The 24,284-nt window shown below is 37.4% G+C and overlaps 1 protein-coding gene across 3 annotated transcripts in view; it reads right to left on the minus strand.

Moving 5' to 3' along the window:
* Positions 1-4,626: 4,626 nt before the first annotated feature.
* Positions 4,627-24,284, minus strand: part of tpst2 (tyrosylprotein sulfotransferase 2) — a 28,539-nt gene continuing 8,881 nt past the window's right edge. For 2 of the 3 annotated variants that reach the window (XM_012963203.3, XM_031900437.1), the window contains 6 exons: positions 19,063-19,151; positions 12,857-13,781; positions 9,565-9,763; positions 8,194-8,244; positions 6,576-6,621; positions 4,627-5,081 (listed from right to left, as the gene is read on the minus strand). In XM_012963203.3, the coding sequence (XP_012818657.1) occupies positions 6,592-6,621; positions 8,194-8,244; positions 9,565-9,763; positions 12,857-13,710 (1,134 nt within the window). In that variant the 5' untranslated portion in view covers positions 13,711-13,781; positions 19,063-19,151 and the 3' untranslated portion in view covers positions 4,627-5,081; positions 6,576-6,591. 3 annotated transcript variants of the gene reach the window in all.

Here is a 24,284-nt window from a genome sequence, read left to right on the forward strand (position 1 = left end):
CATCATCCAGTCTTGCAATCCCCTTCCCATATCTGAATTTCTGAAACACAGCTCTCTGCTTGACACTGCTGCTCCAACAAAGTTGCTTCAGGTCACATTTTTTTACCATGGCTTGTTTCGTGCATGTAGCGCATATGTGCACCTGAATAAACATGTTGATACAGTTGCCAAGTCAGAAAGGATCTGCTTACTTGCCCCCAGCAATCCTTGTAACAGATAAGCACATAGTCTCTTCTACAGCATGCCAGAAACAGACAGATGTGGTATTTTACAGCCAGGAAATTAAGGGGATACTGGGTACGGGTACTGGGGAAAAGCACTGGGTGAAGTGTGCAAGTGTGACCAGTCCTACTAAAACATTCCAGGTTCATCAGACCTGGAGGGAGAATTTCCACAGGATCCTTGACATTTATACCAGAACCTACACCACCCACAGGTGGACCATGGTGTTTTGGCCAATGCTGACTGCTGATGTTTTATGCTGGATGGCATCCCCTCCCAACGAGTTAGGGTTTCCTTGTCCTTTAAAGGAAAGTGCCCTTGCTGATGCAAATTGCTCATTATTGCACTGTTTCAATTTCTGGATTCCATATGTAATTTGTCTTTACAACATTCTTCCTCCGATTTTCACCCATTATGCAAAAACACTACTTACCTTTCTTTGGCCAAAATCCAGGTATTTTATTTAGTATCCAGAATGCCTTGAAACCTACAGTTTACCATACAAGTCTTTCCTTTTTGTTGAAAATAATGCCTTAAAGAAGAACTAAACCCTAGCCCATCCTCAGTGTTGTGTCAACCACTTGTAATCTGTGCACATTAGGCCTTCTGTACTACAATTCTGCAATGGGTCACACACTAGATCCCCAGGTGTTTACAGAATAATAGAAGACAATTAACATTTGCAATTGGTCCTTATTATTTGTTTTTTTTAATTATTTGCCTTCCTCTTTTCGGCCGAAGCACAAGGGGCGATTAGTCACCATCAATTTTTAAAAAGTCACGGCGTCTAATACGCGCGATTTGTTGCAGCAACGCAATTATACTCTATGGGTGAAAAGTCGCTGCGACTGGGTTAATTAAAACCTGCGCCGACTAATCGCCCCATGTGTCTTCGCCCTTACATCTTTACAGGTCACGGACATCAGCAGCTAAAAAACGATCGCTCTGGTTGCTAAGGCAAACAAGACTATAGCAACTAGCTAAACAAAAAGCTAAATAACTGAAATACCACAAATAATTAAAAAAATAAAATAAATAAATGTAAACCAAATACTAAAAAGTTAATTTATATGTGAACTACCTCTATTTTTTTCTGTATTCTGCATTTGTCCAATGCACAAAGGGCGCCTATCCCCCTCCATATTGTTTCCCCCCACCAGAGGTGCAGGCTAGTGATGAGTGAATTTTTTTTACCAGGCATGGATTCACAGCAAATTTCTGGATTTCGCCATTGGCAAACTGTTTGGCGAAAAACAGGCATGGACACATAAAAAAAAAAAAAAAAGGACGCAGGCAAGTAAAAAAAAAGGCGCACGCGTAAAGAAAGTTTCACCTGGCAAAAACTAGATGCAGTTCAAGCGTTTCACAAATTTTCCTCTGTTTTGCAAATTGTTCCATAGTTTTGCAATTTTTTTGTCAAAACAAAACGGAAAACATTCGCTCATCACTTATGCAGGGTAATAGAGTCAACACTCTGGTGAATGCATGTGATATAGGAGGGTGAGTTGCATCCCCCTGTCGTAAGTCACATTCATGCGCATAATGAGCGAGTGGGAATATTCGCTCATTAGGCACGTGTGCCAAAAACCATGGCCTAGTGCTGGAAGGGGCTATTCTCCTCCCCCCCCCCAAAAAAAACAAACAAACTACTGTTTCCCCTAGCTGTAGTGCGGGCTCTATAGCCCACATACCTCTTATGGGGAAAACTATTAAATTTGAAAAGGCATTATTAAAAAAAAAAAGTGTCAATTTGTCCACAGCTGTTAATGTATAATATACACACATACTTGCAAGTATATAAGGCACACGTAAGATTTGGCACGATAGTTTCCAGTTTGCAGTTGCGCAATTTATAAAGGTTGAATTGAATATCTTTAAATGCACACTATCAACATAGGCATGGTTTCAAAACAATTACGAGACCAGACAGAAATATTAAAAGTGGGTCAAAGTGTTTGTTAGAACTTTATTAAGGTTAATTAATGTTATGAAACGGCAATTAACTGTTCATATATTAAACTCTTAAATAAAGCTTTGCAAATGGATGGAATGTAATGGATTAACACTTTCAAGGCAAAGGCCTGCACAGTTCAATTTGCATTGTTTTGATACAATTGAAATATTTGCCAGCACCAAGTTAAAGAAAATGACCTTTCATCAGCTGATAAAATGCAGCCTGTAGAAATGTATGCGAGTGTAAGAAACCCCAAGTTGTGCTACATTTACCATAAGGTGTTACTTGCACAAAAGTGGCTGAAATAATATTATTTTTCTTACACTAAATGAATCATTAGGACCTTCTATAGAATGGGTGCAAACATGCCAATATTACATAGTAGCGATAAAAACCTTGGTGAAAATGCAGATCTCCAAAAACCCACTTATACCAGTAATGCAGTGGCTGTACAAGGTGGCTCTATTGGTGCCTGACAAGTGCTTTAAAGCAATTCTCATTGAGGCCAACTTGAGATGTTTTTATGTTTTGTTTTTGGCCAAGGGGGAAAAAAGAAACAATCTACTGATTCTATATTCCTGTGCAAAGAACAGTCCCAGGGGCACTGCTGCCATAAAGGGGGTTGAAAAAATTCACCTTAGGTGGCAGCACCCTCAAATTTACCAGGTGCAGCAAAAAGCCACTCCTGATAACTTTAAGGCCACATTTTAGTTTTTTTAAAACAAAAATTTGTCTCTGCTAGTGCAGAGTGCACAATTGCACTCACTACACTAGTGATGAGGCCCCCCCTTGACTCCCTCCGAAGCTGAAAAGGTAAGCATGGGGGGGAGGGGGCACTCAGGGTGGCTCAGCGCCAGAAACGCCCCTGAATAGTCCCCTTTCATAATCATGCTCCCCTAAAGGGGTCATTCACCTTTAAATTAACTTTAAATATGATGTAAACAACCATACCAATTGCAATTGGTTTTCATTTTTTATTATTTGTGTTTTGTTTTTGTTTTTTTATTTAGCTTTTTGTTTGGCAGCTCTCATTTGGAATTTCAGCAGCTGTCTGCTAGGGTATTGTTTAACTTAGCAACCAGCCAGTGGCTTAAAGGAACACCAAAAAATGAAAGTGTATAAAAGTAACTAAAATATAATGTGCTGCTGCCCTGCACTGGTAAAAGTTGTGTGTTTACTTCAGAAAGTCTACTATAATTTATATAAATAAGCTGCTATGTAGCCATGGAGGCAGTCATTCAAAGGAGAAAAGGCACAGGTTACTTAGCAGATAACAGATAATACACTATTGTATGCTACAGAACGTATCTGTTATCTGCTATGTAACCTGTGCCTTTTCTCCTTTTTTCCAGCTTGAATGGCTGCCCCCGTGTTAATGCCTTTAAGAGGGGCCTGGATGAGTTCTTGATCAATCAGAATATCCAAGGCTATTGTGATACTAATATCTACAGTTAGTACTAGTGGTTGTATTTATAGTTTATGTATGTGAGTGTATAGATTGGTAGGTGTGGGTTAGGTGTGCTGGGTTTACTTGGATGGGTTGAACTTGATGGACACAGGTCTTTTTTCAACCCTATGTAACTATGTAATGTAACATAGCAGCTTATTATATAAATTATAGTAGTGTTACTGTAGCAAACACACCAGTTTTACAGTGCATTATATATTTATTACTTTAAAGCTCTTTCATTTTTTAGTGTTACTGTTCCTTTAAATGAAAGATTTGAATATAAATAGGAGGACAGAATAGAAAGATAAAGAATAAAAAGTAACAATAATAATAAAATTATAAGCTCGCAGGGCAGTTTTTTTTTTTTAGCTGCCGGGGTCAGTGATGCCTGTTTGAAAGCTAAAGATGTAAAAGAGGAAGGCAAATAATTAAAAAGACCTTGAAGACCAACGGCAAAGATGCTAGGAATAGGACATTCTCTCATATTAAATGTTAACCAAAAAGTGAATCACCCCTTTAATCTCACTCCTGTTTCTTCAGGATGGGGACAACGGTCATACTGCTTACCATGAGAAGTTCCCCTTGAACACAATCTTTTTTGTCAAATAGGATTGTTTCCCTATTGAGATCAATGGTAAGTGCCAAGGCCAAACAAGCAATTTAGTAGCTGGTTATTCGCAGAGAAGAAGTGTTGTGTTCGGCTCCAGGTCTCACAGGACTTTATAGGCCGGGACATAATTATAACACTGCAGTTGTAATTAGTGGTTATGGCATTTTCATTCATCCACTTTTACTTAATGATGCATAAACTTTATACCAGACACTTGCTTCCTGGAGGGGAGGGTCCTGCTACATTACTGGATAATGAACATATATTTGAAAAAGGTGTATTTTTCTTCTTTTGAGAAGTAATGTCATACATCAATATATTTCTCTTCCCAGTTGTTTTTGGAAAGCGACGGCTCTGTAATCTCTGTAAGGTGAGTAGCACCACTGCCAATACCACTGATAATGTACATTTTAATAGTAAAAACTGGAATATTAGACATGAGACACCAATTTAAAAAAATTGACGCTTACTTTAAAACAATATTAAAAAGGGGGTTTAAAAGGTGGTGTGTCTGTCCATCTGTGCATATGGAAAAGCAATGGGAGTGCTAGTGCTTTGAATGGTGTAAAAATACTTAGAATTCAATAAAAAAAAATGCTTGGTCACACAGTTTCCAAATTGAAGAGCAAGTAAAAAGATCCACAGATAACTTTCACAGTAAATTCAGAGAAGCTGGAGACGTCAGTTTTTACTGTGAGATTGGAAAGATTCCAGCGTACAAACAAGTGCAAATACATTCGCTCTGGGCAGTCACAGTTTGGCAACATCTGACAAGCAATATGCTTGGATATTTAGTTTCCTTTAAGGAGGTTCTTCTTTCTTCTTAAGGAAAAACAATTCACTGTCTAAAAAATAAAATGTATTGATGATTATAAAATAGGCCAGTGCATTCCACCCCCCAGAGAAGTGCAGAAGCAGAGAATGACAGCAATCCTTTACATTACACCATGGAGGATTAGCTTTCATTGCATACAATAAAATTTTTATGCAGCCGACAGTTGAGATTTTGTGTGACAGCTAGGTCCTTTCTGGTCACATTCTCTTGGGAAGTTCAGCCCTTGCTATGGGTCATTTTTTAAGGACAAGGAAAGAAGAATTCTCTGCAGAAGAAAATGCACCAACCCAGGGAATTAGTAAAGCAACGCTGCAGTGCCATCTAACTGTCACTTCCCAAGGATTCCTCGTATAAACTTGCATATTTGCAGTAAATCAAAATTGGAATTGGGCAGTTAATTTAAAAGTTAAAGGGCAGCAGGCTGGAGATTTCCGAGCTAACTACACAAGAAAATATGATTGGATAAATGTATTTGTCCCTACATTAAATTTTGTTGGATGCACATAGCAAGCAAGCGGGGAGACTCGCTCATTATGTATATGCGCTGCCCCAGCTGGGGTGTGAGAAACAATTTCAGGGTGCTAAATGCCCTTTAAGAACAGAATATTCCTATAAACCAGGGATCCCCAACCTTTTATACATGTGAGCCACAATTAAATGGAAAAGGTGTTGGGGAGCAACACAAGTATGAAAAAGGTTCCTAAAGTGCCAATAAGAGCTATAATTGGCTACTTAATAGCCCCTATTTGGACTGACAGCCTACAGAAGGCTCTGTTTGGCATTATACTTGGTTTGTATGCAACCAAAACTTGCCTCCAAACCAGAAATTCAAAAATAAGCCCCTGCTTTAAGGCCAGCTCAAAAGCAGGGAGCAACATCCAAGGGGTTGGGGAGCAACATGTTGCTCATGAGCCACTGGTTGGGGATCACTGCTATAAACCATACCATAATCTAAACATGTTTCAGTTGTCTGAATTTAATTATACACTGAATACCAACATTTGGGCAATCTTGAGTTTGTGAAGTAACAATAAATTAAAATCTTTTCTGATGATATTCTATAAAGCAGGGGTCCTCAAACTACCACCTGCGGGCCAGATCCGGCCCCCCAGGGGAATTTACCCGGCCCCCCACTGCGTCCTCACCCCTGGTAGTGGAGAAGGTGACGGGGGAGCTGAGAGGGAGGACGGACGGCAGGTAGGACTCAGTGGAAACTAAGGGAGCGCTGGGGGGAAGGTTGGGGGGAAATGCAACAAGTTTGGGCCACATTTTGTATCCCCCTGCAAAGCTGGCCATATATGAAAAAAAATGGTTGTTTGGCAAGGTTACCAAATAAGCATATATTTTCTCAATATGCCCACCTTGAGGTGAACAATATCAGGCTGATTTAACGATAACCTGCTGAAACAGGCTAAAGGGGCTGGATCAGCAAATTAAATCTGTCTGTGTGTGGCTCCCTAAGTCTCATAAGTCCTGGAGAATTTCCAGTGATATTTTTAAATACCTGAATTGCTGTAAAATCACCAGTTTGAAGAGTTATTTTGATGAACCTGGAGGAAAAAAAAGGATAGATGTTAATAAAAGCCTGACTTACTATTTTCATATAATGACATTTAACCAACTCTTTAAAGCCATACTTGAATGATTTGAAGCCAAAAAGGCAGTATATAATTAGTAGTGGTTAACCTTCACTAAAACAACTATATTCTAACAATACACCACATATAATGACTAGGTATATTAGACAGGGCACTAACTACAAGGAGTTTGGATGTTCTCCCATGTTTTTGTGGAATTCCTTCTACACTCCAAACACATACAGAATGTTATTTGGCTTTTTATAAAATTGGCTACAGGATTTAAGCAATAGGGACCTTAGACTGTAAGCTCTGTTGGGGAAGGGAATGAAGTAAAGTGCTGTGGAAAATGTCAGTGTTACATAGAGAACAATTAGGACCATGACAGACAGGGGAACTTTAATTTTAACGCGGGAAATTTTCCGTGGGCCACAATGTGCCTGAAAATTAGGGATGCGCTGAATGTTTTATTTTGAGTTCTGCCAAACCCCAAATCCCTCATGGAAGATTTGACTGAATACCGAACCAAATCAGAATCCTCATTTGCATATGTAAATTAGGCCACAGAAGCGTTAAACAGAAGCACACGCATAATTTATTTACTTTTGTAACCAAAAGTCACGTGATTTTAAGGATTCAGTTTGGCCAGACACTTAAGACAAATCCAGATCCTGAAAAAAAGGCAGAATCTTCGGCGAATCCCAAACCGAATCCTGGATTTGATACATCCCTACTGAAAATACCTGCCCGTTTGCACCCACCGAAATTGCTGCATATAGAACACTTTGCATTTCTGAGTAACTTCCTGGGATCACGGCATATAAAGTGTTTTACATGCAGTGATTTCAATGGATGCAGGCTGGTATTTTCAGCTGCTTTATTGCCTGCGGAAGAGAAGAATTCCTAGGAAAATGAAGCGCCTGTCTGTTAGGGCTCTAATAATTTTTTGATAAATATTGTATTACATCACAACTGCAGATAATAGCAAGTCATTTTCTTTTGCATAGCAGGAGTCTCTATTATTCACCTATCAGCATGTAATATATAACTAGCAAACTTAAAAGCTTTCCAGACAAACCTTAAAAAGAAAAATTATACTCGCATGACTATAGCTCTTCTATTAGCTCAGTATAATTTAGACTGAAACTAATGTCTAAAAGACTAAACTCCATCAGTGAGATTAGCTTATGCCATAATGCTGCTGTATGTGCCCAGAGATACCACAGCCCTATAACAGAACAGTTGTCCCCATTTAAACTGCTACTCTGTGTTCATCTTTTTCCTGGGGTAATAATGTAGAGTGTGAGGGGCACGCAGGTACTAGAAAAGTGTTTGCAATAAATACTTGTATGTGCATACAGCCCATCCATGTTGGCCTACAGCTGGCATAGAACATGCCAGTAGCCACCAGCCATAAGATACTGAGCAGAGGCACAGGCTTGATTGTCATAGGGCTGCTGTACCTTGGAGCAGCTACAGATACCACGTAACATGAGCTAATACCTAAACACATATTAACATTAATATATTGATCAAAGGTCAAACCTTCACATATCCCTTTAAGTTGCTAGGAGTTTTAAAATCTCCCTTCATAACCTAGAAAAGATAAAAATAATGTATTAGCGAATGTTCATGTTAATTAAAACATTTCCGATGAACACCATTATTACAGTTATGAATATTAATGCAAAGGAAATGTATTATTTATTTTTTAATAAATGTTTCCCCCATGTAAAGGAATAAGTAAAAAAAAAAAAAAAAACACTTTTCCACCTGACTACGTGAATCTGCAGGCTCAAGGCAAGGTCTGAAATTTATTCTATAAAGGTGTGCCTACACATGGAGTTTGTATGATCTGGATGTGCTTGTATGGGTTTCCTCCACATATACAGGCAAGTTAACTGGTTCCTGATAAATTAACCTTAGTGAATGTGATAGGGACCTTAGACTGTGGGCAGGGACTGATGTGAATGATATATAATCTCTGTAAAGCACTGTATAAAATGTTGGCACTATGTAAATAAATAGTACCCATGGATTGAAGCCTTTACATGCATACTTTATATGTGTTCATTAAACCTTGAACATGCTGTAAGCATCTAAAATATGTACTGTGGTTTGGTACTAAGCAGTAACATGAATGTGGTATGAGCATCTGACACATCTAAACTTAAAATACTGTCAAGAAAAGCCTATAAATTGAACCTCACAACCAATGCAAGCAAAATGGTTACTCCCAAACAAAAGGACAAATAAGGGTAAATACTGTATGCAAGGGATAGTTGATGCGGAAAAGTTTCCCCAGCATTTTTATGCCATACAGCTGCTGTATGTAACAGGATATACATCAGCCTCATGAAAACAATGAAACCTTCTGCAGTGCCTTTTTACCTTGATGTCCTGTGTTGGGCACCACTTAGACAGCATACAACTGAAAATGGCATCATATAAAGGGGCTGTACAATAAGGAAGGTTCCATCATTATAGGGCTCATATGCAGCAGCCATTACAAGTGTGTTAAAAAGTTGGCTCTGCAGTTGCCTATGATCTGATGAATTTCAGCCTGTGCATCAGGGGCAGTCACTATCGGATGTATGTGGTTATCAGTTATCGGTCTGCCCAGTTTTTCATTTTGGCAACTTTTCTACAGTCACACCAGAGGTGGATCTGCTAAAATGTCACAGCCTAAATAACCTTTCAATGACCAGGGTGAAAATGTGCTAACAAAGGGGCAATTTAGTTGTAGCCCATGACTCCCAGTCAAAAGCTATTGCTTATGATTGGTCTAGTGGAAACAGACTAATGAGAGAATGGGAGTGTTTGTACATGTTAATATTTTACACAGTGCTAATTTTAAATCTCTTCCTTGGATAATATGAAGGAGTACATGATAAAATTCTACTCGCATGTACTTACTCTGTGAGTATTGTTGACCACCATGGCATCTGGGTTTCCATACTTTGGTGGGTTTGCAAAGGGGTCGTACCCAAGCCTTGCAAGCATGGGGGCAATACGAGCCATATCATCTACTATATCTGCTGGTAATTTCCCAACCCACTTTATTAGAGCCTCAAGATTCACTGGCTTCATTACTTGGTCTGTTGACTTCTCAGTTCTGAAATGTGAATTAACTTTAGCATTCAGTGTAAAAAATAACGATTCAGACACATATACATCACACATATATACATACATTATATATATATATATATATATATATATATATATATATATATATATATATATATATATATATATATATGGTCTTTTTTACAGTATTGGAATTTTTTTTTTTACCGTGCACCCGAGGTATGTTATATAGCGGTGTGCCATCCTTTGTGTAATTATATATATATATATATATATATATATATATATATATATATATATATATATATATATATATATATATATATATAGGAAGGCACTCACGTATAATGAAGTAATAATTTGCCTGGGTGCAGTATAAAGTGAGCATACAAAATTAGAAAGAATATGCCGCACACTCAGGTCTTAGATGCAAAAAACACAAAAATTTTTTATTTGGATCAAGGACTGACGTTTCGGCCACACAAGCTTGATCCAAATAAAATTTTTTTGTGTTTTTTGCATCTAAGACCTGAGTGTGCGGCATATTCTTTCTAATTTTATATATATATTTTATATATATTTGTATGCCCCTTCGTCAGGCATACAAACTAGTGCAGTGAACTTGATTAAATAGTCTCACACTACATTTGCATACAAAATTGTGCAATTAGCATATTTAACCTTTAAACAGGTTGTGTTATAACTGTTATGTACATCCCAGTTATGTGAGCTTATGTTTGAATAATGAGTTTTTTTTTCCAAAATATGTGCAACTTATGTTTTTTAGTTTGCTACATGAGATAGGGGACACTAAAGCAAATTTGTTGCCCATGTGGCCCCAGGCATGAGTCTGCACTTTTAAATAATGCCATATGTCATTAGATTTTACTACAGATGTAGAGATATCTAAATTGAGCATGTTATTTTACCCTTGCCACTGGATTGGATATTTTATGGCTGCAAACAATACATCTGCTTCGAAAGACAGATTTGTTGGGGGAACGTTAGATATAAATACATAACTGAATACAAATGATGATTTTCTTTGATGGACGGCAGAATAGATAATCCACACTTGCAAAGTAATAGATATGACAATGAAAGATCAGTAGAAAGTAACATATTTGTACCCTGTAGCAAGTTGTAGCTCAGCCAATGTTTTTTTTCAGAAAGGACCATTTATGAAATAATGTATGCAAAGTGTGACATCTAGTGGTTAAGGTACCAAAGTACACAATGCAATGACAAAAATCATATAGTCAAAAGGGAACTATAGACACATAAAACTTTAGTAGGCATACTTTTTAAACAGTACATTAGGCTGCCGTACAATACCCTATTGTATGTAAACCATATATAGTTATGGCCTATTGTAAGTAAACCATATACAGTTAAGGCTGTAGACAAACAATCCCTTCTTTATGCCAACTGGGCCTGCTTTGTTGTAGCTCTCTACAGTATAAAGAGTATCTAGGTGTGGGAGAGATATTAACTAAATTCACAATTTGTAACTATCAATATAGATAATAAAGTCTTTCTATGCTACTACTTTCTACTTCAAACTACAAAACTGGAAAGCTTTATGAAAGTTAGAAATGTTTATGAAAGTTTGAAAAATGACCCCATTCCCAGCTAGCTTCCATTTTACAACCATATTGCCCACACGTGATGCAATAAATCATCATAAATATGAATGCCAGGGGTCTTTCATCACGCTTAGGGTTACCTGTCTATCTATGTGACATGTAGATACCTCAAAATGAAAATACTGCACCAACACCTTTACGGACAAAAAACAAGCAATGAAGAACAATGCAGAATGCAATAAAATCACTAGTTAAAAAAAACGAATAAAAGCAAATAAAACAAACAAAAAAAAAAAAACAATGAAATCCACAGTGCAGTGAATGTTTTTCAGGAACAAGCAAAAAAAATAAAATAAAAAAAAGTAATTTCCCAATGCACTTATGCAAACATAAGCACTAACTTTGACCAGAAGGAGTAACCCATAGCAAACAAGAAGATGTTTGCTTTTAAATAGGTGATTTAAATGCTACCTGCTGATTGATAGCTATGGGTTATTGCTCCTGAGCAAACATAGTACTTAGTGGTACCTAACTCCCTTAGCGCTTGGCTGGCAATAATACACCTTGATACAAATAGCAGTTTGTGTATGTTGTGTCACTGTGTGTCCCATTCCCCACAACAGGTATGTGTGCATGTTAATGTAAACAGAACACATAGGAAAAGGAGACATAACTGTAAAAAAACTATACATGCATAACTGTAAAAACAAGAAGACCCTGTGTCTGCTGGGGGTGGTATAGGAGCCCACTGGAGTACTGACTGAGTTTTTGCAGTATAGAGTTTTTGAAAATAGGTGATAGTCCCCCAATGCCCACTCCCCCCCACCCCCACCCCACTGTGCTCACTGCCTAGAGGTGGGTGAACAATGCAGAAGCCCATAAAAAAGCCAATGATCCTCTGCACCCAGAAGCTCGTAGACTTTAGAATCTGTTTAACTTTATTCCCTGACAGTAGATTCTATGTTGTGTTGAAAGCCAGACTGCTGAGCACTGACAAGCTTTGAATTTTGGATATCAAAAAACACAGAAGGTGCTATTTCCACATCAGGATGCATTCTAAATAGGGAATGGTCACTTTCTTGAAGGAGAAGCTAGGGAACATAACTTTTTTTCTATTTACAAAAAAAAACAAAAAAAAAACCTGTAAATATATTCTACTTTAAAGGTAATATTACAATGAGGGGAATGTTTTTCTCTTTGGTAGTAAACAGTAGCTTACTATGAAATAAGGAAAAGCAAGAAGCTCTCAGGGGAAAGTAAATGCAGAATGTTTTCCTTATGAAGTAAAATATAACAACATATAAATGAATACATAAATACATTTTGTACTCCCTTAGAAACCTTTGAAATGATGGTGCTATTGAATAGGAGAAAGTAAGATAATGTATTTTAGGTAACAATATCTCCCTTCTTGCTGCTACATCCAGTTGCCCCTCATACTATATATATTTTTGCCTTTAAATCTAAATATAGAGAATTAAATTATAAACCCGATCCTACAGCATATGCCACTGGCCCGTTCTTGTACTCACTTTGAAAGTGATACTCCTCCAGGTTTTCCAATCAGCTCCTCGTGATGCAGAACTGCATCATTCCATGAAATACCCAAGAATTCAATAATTGAACGCATGGTTTGCTTAGGGTGCAGAACTAACTGTTCATAATATACTGGAAGGCACTTTCGCTCACCAATTTCCAAGCATTGGGCATACATTATCTCTATTGCTTTGTTCCACTTGGTGAGGCAGTCTCTGTAGCTGTTTAAATCAAACCCTGCAATTGTTATCTTCCTGGTTATCATGGAATGTACAGAGGCACGCCCATCACGTATCATTAAAAGAAACTTTGAATTTGGAAATAATTTTGAAAGATACACGGATGATTTTAAAGTAAACGGGTCCTTGTTGCATAACAATTTGGCAGGTTCTCCATGCTTGGCTATGATTTCTAATATAAATGCTTGGACGGCAGAATCCATCACATGGTCTGTCACACCAGCTTCATCAAGGCGCATTTTTTCACTGCCAGATTTCGACCATGCTTGCCGCATCGCTAAAATACGGGGAATAATACGAGTCTCTTCGCCACAGCGGACATCTGGATGGGCATCGAGCATAGCTCTCATTAATGTTGTACCACTCCGCGGTACTCCACCTATAAATATGAGGGGCATGTCCTTGCTGTATCTGTATTCTATATTATTTGTGTCCACCATGACTAATTCTTCATTCTCTGGCTTCATAACACCCCGGTTTCTTTTGCCATAGCTTTCATCAAGAATTTGTTGGCATTCTAGCATTTGTTGTCCAAGGTGCACTGCTAATGCCACCAGTATTATAGAGGACACAATGAACAGCGCCTTTCTCACTGTGAACCGCATTCTCATTGGTCCACATTCGGGGCAAACATCCAGTCCTTTTTAACTTTTAGCACAATAACTGTTCCACAATTATCAACCTACAGGAAAGAAATATACAGTTATTTAACTGTATAAAAAAAATACAAAGTTACCCTCCAATGGCCATTTGTACATAAAACGTAGAAGATCCAGTACTAAGAATGCATTACACATAAAAAAATTGGCCTAGAGGGCTAGATGAACAATCAGTAATGAAAAAATAAAGGGGGACAATCATAGCTATAAACATGAAGCATGAAGTTTATATGGTTTGTTAACTCCTTCAACCTTTTGCCCTGCTGCAAACTGCTCAACCATTGTGTATAGAAAATGACATTACAACTGCTGGAATTCACTGAATCTCAATGCTTGCACATGTATTGAACCAAAGATGTAGTGATGAATTTCAACAAACTGATTTTGAACCTTTTACTGCTGCAAATAAAGGCTACAATTTTCTGTGCATAGGTGATGCATTGTTAAATGTGTTTAGTTGAATTCATTTTATTTAATATTTGCATGTCCTGTATAATATTTACTGAATTATGTTGAGTCACTTTAAAGGGCAATACACCTTTAAATTAGCCTTACCAACCTTTTAACAATTTATGTATTATTCTAAATTGGTTGTTGAAGCCACTGACTCCAGGAACCTAGAAAACGGATTGCACTGTAAGGTGATATTGTTATTGTTTTTGTTACTTTTTATGGCTTGCCTTTCTATAGAGCCCCTCTCCTACTCATATTCCATTCTGCCTTTCCAATCATGACCTAGTTGCTAGGGTAAAGCCCTAGCTATAGATATTCAAAACTGGTCAGCTACATACAAAACTGTAATCATTTAAAAACCATAAAAAATAACAATGTAGATCAACTACAACATACAAAAAGTTAATATAAGGCAAACTACCCTTTTCAACTAAAATGAGCTTCCTACAATAAGATTAGTATCTTATTAATATTCACCGGACATACACCTTCTGCACAGTGTGCTATACAGAAATTGCTTGATATTCTAGTTTACAAAACCCCCCCAAAAAAAGCCTTTTCTTTTTGCGGGGGAGAAAACCCTATGAAATCGATTATATCTGTCAAATCCAGGTTTTACAGCATGTGTGCAATATAAGAATTAAAATATACACTCTGTGGATCTACTTTCCTATCTCACTTCCCCAAACTAAATCAACCCTTTTCTAGTAATACACAATAATTTTACTCTGACACACAATATAAGAATGGCTATTACAGATGTAGGAGTTATTATCCTTGGGACCTGGGGTTTTTCAGATAAGGGATCCTTCTGTAATTTGGATCACCATATCGCAAATCTGCTAATAATTATTTAACCATGAAATAAACCCAAATTAATGTCTTAGTTAAGATCAAGTACAAGGTACTTTAACCGCAGAGAAAAAAGGGACTCATTTTTAAAAATCACAATTATTTGATTAAAATAGAGACTATGGGAAATAGCCCTCCTGTAATTTGGATAACGGGTGTCTGGATAAGGGATCCCATACCATGGTAAGTGCCATTTTTAAGATAAATCTCTCTACTATACTGCATGCTTATGCCATATTAACTGAATATTGTTTTCGCTTTTGCAGGTTAAATAAGATGTATTGCTGTAAATATATATTTAGAACTTTTTAATGGAGCCTCTTATTTCCCTATATGAGTACAGATGGTAAAATGCTTGCTTTGTTAGACATGGGAAGTAGTAAGAAAAGCATACAGAACAGACAATTTTTTAACCATAGTGAATCAACAATCCTTTTAAATAATGGCCATTAGTGATATATTATATAAGTAGATTTTGTTTTTGAAATTCTGTATTTTGGGTTTACCTATATTCTATAGTATGACATCATCTAAGGAATGATCATCAAGAGACAATTAGAAAATGTCAAAATACAAAATGTGCAGTGGTCTGTGTTAGACTGAAGAAAAACCTTAAGTTTAAATAGAATGACTTATTCCTCAATTCCTACAAGGCAAATCTGCCTTATGTGAAACACATACATGCAAGAAGTGGCTAAAACATGATGAGTATGGAGTGAAGAGGATGTTGCCTAGTGAGAGAACATTGCTTTCCTTGAAGGAAAATCCTTGGTAGCGGTTAGGGAACATTCACTGTTACTTTCCCAACTCCCTGCTATACATGCTGCATAGCCTGACACTTACCACCCTAATGATTTATTTTCTAGTTCTCAGTTATAGCTATCTCATAAAAACATTCTTTCATATGTAGACTTCCAGCATGGTCATCCGAACACATTTATAGTGTACATTGTCTATTTTTAGTGGTTTAAGATACTAGCAGTTTTAGACTCACTGATATGACAGAGAGACAGGGGTTTTAAAACTACTTATATCTTAGAAACTGCCAATATGAGAAAATGATCAGAATATTACAAAAGTTCTCAGAAAAGCTAGCAGCAATGTTTTGAGTTTAGATCCCGGGCCTAGCCTATTTGTTTATAGGGATCTAATTGCCCTTTAAAGCAGAAACCCTCATAAAAAGTATGTATTACTGCAAAATGTAACTTGTGTTATGCTCAAAGAGCAAATTTGAATTTATACTTGTGTTTTTCTTTCAGTGTCTTGACTCGCTATTTAAACATTCTTATTTTATCACAAGTCTGCCATCTGAATATTTAAGAACAAAAAGTTTCTTAGATAATGAATGCAAATCAATAATATATATGTAGACAGCAAATCCACAGAAAAAGACACAAAGCTCTGTTTACTAATCATTTTGCATGTTTCATGTCAAGACTAGATCTAGCAGAGCTGATAGATAGCTCAGAAATGCAAACTTATCTTTCCCCTGCACATCCAATAATATTCTGATACAGTCCCATATCATGTCTAGCAGTAATGCATTCATCAAGTGTCATTGACAATTTAATACAGATTTTCACAACTCTAAGATATCTTTTATCTCCTTTAAACCATATTTTAAACAATGCCGTGCACTGCTCAAAAATTGACCTTTCTTATTTTAATATATCCCATTTCTTCTATTATTGCCTATTTCTGCTACAGCCAAATCTCTTCAAACAACCAATTGCTTCAAATATGTATCTCCTGGTAATGTGTTTAAAAGGAAAAAATCTTATTGGGCGCAAGGGATTACAGCACCCGGGCAAATGCTTAGCCCTTTATTATATATGTGGGCTTGAGTGTTAATGAGTGTTAAAGAGTAAAAAGTATATAAAAAAAAACACATAATATTATATATTTATCAGCTTGCCTTAGTGTATTCAGCTGTGTCCCTGTGTCCATTATGTTCCTACCTGTTTCTTGCCATTATTGCTTTACCAACTACAAATTCATTCACTGACTTAAGGTCTAATAACCCATATGAATAAATGTGCTTTCTGGATTTATATATAAATCAATATACTGGTCTGCGTATATAACTTTGTTTGTACTTTGTTGCAAATTTTGCAGCTAATGTACACCAGGTGGCAGTATATTGGTTTGTTCTTCTTTCATCCTTCCTTTTGGGAAATTCTGTTGCCAGAACAAGAGCCAGAAATCTAATACTCAAACCTTGCAAATAATATATAAATCTGTACTGCGACTGCAGGTCCAATGATACTTTGTGGCAAAAAAACACAACTATTTTGTAATAATCCATGATTCTTTAGAGAAGCCAAAAATAAATAAATAAAACTAGTGTGGTGCAATATCTGGTTCCTTTCCCTTTTAACCAAAGTAAAGGCAGTCAAGAAGCCAACACTGAATAGGGTTCTGCATATGTTCTGGGCACTACGCTTTGTTAGTTTCCTTATTATTCAATGGTATATCCAAACAAAACAACAATGCATCAGGAATGTGCATTACTGATAGAGAAATTAATTCATAAAAACTACATGGAACAGACTGACTATTAACAGGTACTTAAAAAAAATTAAAATGAAAAATAAAACACCCAGTATAGACTGATATTCCTCATTTTAAATCATCTTTTATGAATGCCTGTATACCTGGCGAAAAAAATCTTATACATCAAAAATATCTTATAATTATATTTTTGGAGGATTCAGATTTTGCACTTGTAAATAATAATGTTACAAGGACAGCTAACTGAATTACATTACAAAACTGTAGGCACTGGGCCAATTATTAGTGCATCATAATCACTGCTAAAATCATAGTCCTTGTTGATGATAAACGTGGCTGTAGCAAGCAATGCCGGGCAGCAGCTGCAAGGGCAAACAAGGTTTTGAGCTGTATTGAAAGGGGTATAGATTCACGGGAGGAGGGGGTTATTCTTCCCCTTTACAGAGCGCTGGTAAGGCCCCATCTAGAATATGCTGTTCAGTTTTGGTCTCCAGTGCTCAAACGGGACATTATTGAATTAGAGAGGGTCCAGAGAAGGGCAACTAAGCTGGTAAAGGGTATGGAAAGTCTCAGTTATGAAGAAAGACTGGCCAAGTTAGGGTTGTTGGAGAAAAGGGGCTTAAAGGAGAAGGAAAGGCTAAGTCACTTGGGGGTGCCAAAATGTTAGGCAACCCCCAAGTCACTTTAATCGCTTACCTTGAACCTCAGGCTGGTGCCCCTGTTCAGAGAAAAACCGCACCAGCCCGGGGTACCTGTAGCGAACGCTTCCTCCTTCCGTGTTCGCTCTGCCGGCAAAATCCCTGGGCCGTCGCATGCGCAGTAGAGTGAAAAGCCGACTTTGTTAAAGTACGGCTTTTCACTCTACTGCACATGCACAATCGCGAAGCAGGAAGAAGAAGCGCTCGCTGCAGGTACCCTGGGCTGGTGCGGTTTTCTCCTAACAGGGGCACCAGCCCGGGGTACAAGATAAGCACTTAAAGTCACTTGGGGGGTCACCCCCAAGTGACTTAGCCTTCCCTTCCTTCACCTTTAAGAGGTGACATGATAACTATGTATAAATATATAAGGGGATCATATAATAACCTTTCTAATGTTTTATTTACCAGTAGGTCCTTTCAACACAAGGGCACCCACTTAGTTTAGAAGAAAGGAGGTTCCGTTTAAATATTTAAAAAAAAAAAAAAAAAAATGTACTGTGAGAGCTGTGAAGTTGTGGAATTTTAGCAAGCAAAGCATACATGTACAGATACTGTCATTAGATAATTTGAGTTAGAGATGGGAGATAAATGTCACGGGTGATGTTGCCCAAAGCAACCATTCAGCAATTAGATCTGAACAACCCAAGTTGAAAATCAAAACCAAAGATCTGATTGGTTGCTACAGGCAACATTGCTGGTGTTATTTATCTCCAATCTTAGTAAACACGTCCCCTAAAGCGTAGTGCTCCTGTATTCTACTTCCTGGATACAGAAGTAATGACAAGACTACCTTTTAGGATCAAACATCAGTCAGGTGATCAATGCAGGTGCTGCCATTGGAGAGTTTACAGCCCATTGTTTGGTTCATTTTAAATGAATCTGCAAAAAACAGAAAACACAAAATCCTGAGCAAAGCGTATTATGGAATTACATCAGATTCATGCATTGATTAAATTATTTTACAACTATTATACACATTTCATATACACAAACTCATAGATATATAAGTATGTACAGGTATGGGACCTATTTTACAGAATTCTTGAAACATTAAATAAGCCCTAACAAGGACAAGGAACAGTTTTATTATTAGAGGGAATAAGGAAATCTGATTTAAAAATAAAATTATTTGCTTAAAATTGAGTTTATGGGAGATGGCCTTCCCTTAATTTGGAGTTTTCTGGATAATGAATTGCCATAAAACAGATCCCATACCTGTATCTATATACACAGGTATAGGGTGTATTACCTGGTGTGCTCTGGTTTTTTCTTGATAAGGAATTTTTCTGTAATTTGGATTTCCATACTATATCTGCTAATTTAAGACAGCTAAGATATAATTTATATAAGTAAGCAGATCCAAACTGTGAAATGACCCTCTTACTGGCAAATTTATTTACCCCAAAAAGTGTACATGTGGCATACCAAAATCTTTGTATTAATAATATAACATAAAAGTTATTACTATGTCATTGGTTTGAGTCTCTTGTCACAGGCAGCAGATAATGATGGCTTAACCCTCCTCCACCATACCTTGAAAGTGTGGGATAGCAGAGTAACCCTATACTGAAGAAAAACTTCAGTAAAGGGTTACTAACATTCTCTTATATATAAACACAAATGAATAAGAAAATAATTATTCATCTAAGCTTATTAACCCCTTCATTGTCAGCTGCATTGGGGCATACATACTAGCAGAACATGGGTACTTGGCTGCTAGAAAGTTGATAAATCCATTGTAAAATCCTGTAAGTGGCAACCATAACTGGCACCCAACATCCAGTTCACTGCTCTTTGCCAGTTAAAGAACATTTTGTTGGGGGGGGGGGGGGGGTAACCTCTGGTAAAACATTAAACCTATTTAAGAACCTTTTCATCAAGGCCTCGCAAAATGGAACACTCCAAAGCAAGGACCTGGAGTATAAGGATTATACCGTAGGTCTCCTTATGACCTGTACACAGAGACACCCTAAAACTATGCCAGCATAAACATGATCCTCTGCTAAGCACAATACAGATATAATATGAGGTTATGGTGACATTTTTGAATACTGCCAGGTTAAATATAAAAAGTATATTAATAAATGATATACATATTCACTGTATTTGACATATTTTGCCTCTTACAATCTGTTTCCAATAGTTAAGAACACTAGTGCTCTAGGCAGAGGCGGTCATATTTCCCCACCAGTTGCATGTGTATGTCTCGAGTTGGTTTGTGTGTTTGTTCAAGTGTTCTGCTGCTGTTTCTAAAATACTGGAGAGGAATAAGTATATATTTAGTGTTACTACCTCTAAGCCTGCAGAAAATGAATTAGTTAACACTACTGTTTAAACTTCTACTTCAACATCGAAATAGCGTTATTTACACAACGTATTTGTCCATGATTTATTTAAATATGTATAGGCATTATGCTATTAATCTGTAAATTTTTACAAAATTGATCTATAATGAGCACAACTATATGGCAATTTTAAAGTTTTCTATATCAAAAAATATATATATATTTTTTAAACCTTAAGCCATAAAGCTAAATTAAAAAAAAAATAAAGAAAATCAGATTTATTTTCACGATAATCACGAAATCCGATCATTTCTGATGATCGCAAATGTTACATAAATTCTTTTCGTTTGAATACGAAAATTTTAAAGTTCCGAAATTTTCGTATTGAAACGATCAATACGTTGAAATTTTCGTATCCGAACGATTGCAAACGTTGAGAAAACCTTTCTGACTTTGAACTTTTAGTGCATGAGTTTGTAAGCCTTCCATAGGACTCAATGGGACTCTGCAGCTCCAACCTGGCCCAAGGAAAGTCACGATCCCGAAGCTTAAATGAATCCGAAATTTTCGTACTCGTGACAAATACGATTTTGTCGCGCAAATTGTTGCAAAGTACGAAAAAGTTGTGCAAATTAACGCCAAAAAAAACCATAGAAAATACGCACAGTTCTAAAACTTAGATAAAATACTATTTTTTTGTATACGGACTCAATCAAGACATTTAAGCATAGCCTAGGATTAAGTGTCTCTTAGTGAGACGAAAAGCTTAAAGGACAAGGAAAGGCTAAGTCACTTGGGGGTGCCAAAATGTTAGGCACCCCCAAGTGACTTAAATCGCTTACCTTGTACCCCGGGCTGGTGCCCCTGTTAGGAGAGAACAGCACCAGCCCGGAGTACCTGTAGTGCAGCTCTTCCTCCTTCCGCCTTCGCTTTTGGAAGGACTAAGGACAGGCGCATGCGCAGTAGAGTGAAAAGCTGACTTCTCTGTTAAAGTTCGGCTTTTCACTCTATTGCGCATGCGCGCGTGACAGAAGATGGTAGGAGGAAGCGCTACAGGTACCCCGGGCTGGTGCTGTTCTCTCTGTACAGGGGCACCAGCCCGGGGTACAAGGTAAGCGATTTAATTCACTTGGTGGTGCCTAACATTTTGGCACCCCCAAGTGACTTTGCATTTCCTTGTCCTTTAAGGCTAACTCACCTAGGGTTGCACAGCTTGTTATCCACGTTTAGTGTATAACCCATATTTATGTTATTTCCTTTAACAGTTTGCTGCCCAGTTTTCAAATTTAGTGAAACCCCTCTGCAAAGTGGCAGCATCCTGCATCAAACATAGTTTTGCACAATTTAGTATCATCAGCAAAAATAGAAACAGTTCTTTCTAAGCCCACCTCCAGGTCATTAATAGAAAAGTTAAAAAGCAAAGGACCAAGGACTGACCCCTGCGGTACAACACTGGCCCAATTAGAAAATGTTCCACTTACAACCACTATGTAATCTATCCTTTATCAGGTTCTCTATTGTTTTCTAGGTCAATATTCCTTAACCAGTAACTTTCTGTGTTGTACTGTATCAAGTGCTTTAATGAAGTAGATCACATCCACAACCACCCCAGAGGTTCCTGCTCACCTTCTCATAGAAGACATGATTCTGGCAAGATCTATTATGCATAAACCATGCTGGCACAAACTCATTGTATTATGATTTGTTATGTATTCATGCATCCTATCCCTTATTACCCCTTCCAAAAGCTTTCTTACCACTGATGTCAAACTAACAAGCCTATTGTTTTCAGGAATTTTGAATAACGGCACCACATTAGCAATTTGCCAGTCTCTCGGCACCATGCCAGACCTCAAGGAATCCTGAAAAATGAAGTAAAGAGGTTTGGCAATCACAGAGATAAGCTTGTATAGTACCCTGGGATGACTTACCATTAAATATATATTCTTGCACAGATAGAGTTAAAAAATATTTTTAACCCCATATACAAAGCCTAACGTGTTTCATGCTTACCCAGAACTTAGTTATTATAACACTTAAACGTCTCTGGCTATAGCCATAGCTTACTGGCTTTATTTGTTCTGTTTAAACCACATGAGATTTCACCCAAGTGAAATATGAAATATTAAGTCCTGGTCGCTATCTAAAGCTAATGGCATGAGGCATTTAGTCGTAAATGTTGTATAATCTCCCCATGTGCCACAGCCCTAAGACAACTGCTCCTCTTGTTGACACATAATTATGACTCCAAAATGCTCTTGGCACTCTAAGGCACTTATTTGTTTTATGTACCATAAGCAAAGCAATAGACCTAGAATCTTTCCAGACAACCCTTTGGGTTTTAGATTAGGAACTTTTGCTGAAAATTCACAGTGATAAAAAGATTCTCACGTCTCTAAGCTGCTTATGCAAGTCTAATAGATGGAAGAGTGGTGAAGGACTGGAAGTGAAGAAATATAAGAATAACTGGTCAGGAAAAAAACACAGAAAATTTCATTTCTCTAGGGACTATGTACTCACAATTTGCCCTGCACACTGATGTACAAGAAACTTTTTATTAAGCAGGGCTAGAGCCAACCAAAGGTGTATAAGAACATGAGGATATCCAGAGGGCTAGAACAACTGGTTACCAGCCATATTACACATTCACACATTTTAAACAGGTCTGACTGCCAGATGCAATACAAAAATAAAATGTCCTTTTTCTCCTTTGCACTATACATGCTGTATAACTGCATTTGATTTGTGGATGTAAGCAAGATAAAGTTATCAGTATATTAATGTGTGTCCTGAAGTTTTTCCTTATCAAATAGCCTCCTATTCCTTAAGACTTATTGGCTTCAAGCATGGCCAGTCTTTAGCCTAAACATAGAGGCCAGCTATTAGCAACCCCATTCAAAGATATGTACAACATGACTTGGCACACATGCAATCCCAATCACACAAATTAAACAAAAGCAACAACACACATAAGGGCAGCATACAAAGTTTTTGCCATGTCTCTAACATCCTTCCTTTCAACAGCTTTCGGTTCAAAAGCACAAACTATTTTACTGCAGATTCACAACAGAGATCACACATCCTCCCCCCCCCCCCCACTGGAGGCAACACTTCTGCCCATATTGTGGGCAGTAAAATCACCCACACACGGGCAGACTTTCAGGCATTGATTAATCCCTGATCAGTCCATTATCCATAGTACATGATATTGGTCAGGGGCAGCAAGTCACCATACAAGTACCAAATACTGTATGAAACCTTGCTTTGTATGACAGTATCAATATGTGTACGACCAGCCTATGTTTAAAATCGACATGTATGTCCATCTGTACTGTAAAATGCTCATTAACATACAGTGGAGGAAATAATTATTTGACCCCTCACTGATTTTGTAAGTTTGTCCAATGACAAAGAAATGAAAAGTCTCAGAACAGTATCATTTCAATGGTAGGTTTATTTTAACAGTGGCAGATAGCACATCAAAAGGAAAATCGAAAAAATAACTTTAAATAAAAGATAGCAACTGATTTGCATTTCATTGAGTGAAATAAGTTTTTGAACCCTAACAAAAAAAGACTTAATACTTAGTGGAAAAACCCTTGTTTGCAAGCACAGAGGTCAAACGTTTCTTGTAATTGATGACCAAGTTTGCGCACATTTTAGGAGGAATGTTGGTCCACTCCTCTTTGCAGATCATCTCTAAATCCCTAAGGTTTTGAGGCTGTCT

Source organism: Xenopus tropicalis, chromosome 1, assembly GCF_000004195.4.
Source record: "Xenopus tropicalis strain Nigerian chromosome 1, UCB_Xtro_10.0, whole genome shotgun sequence".
Taxonomy (NCBI): Eukaryota; Metazoa; Chordata; class Amphibia; order Anura; family Pipidae; genus Xenopus; species Xenopus tropicalis.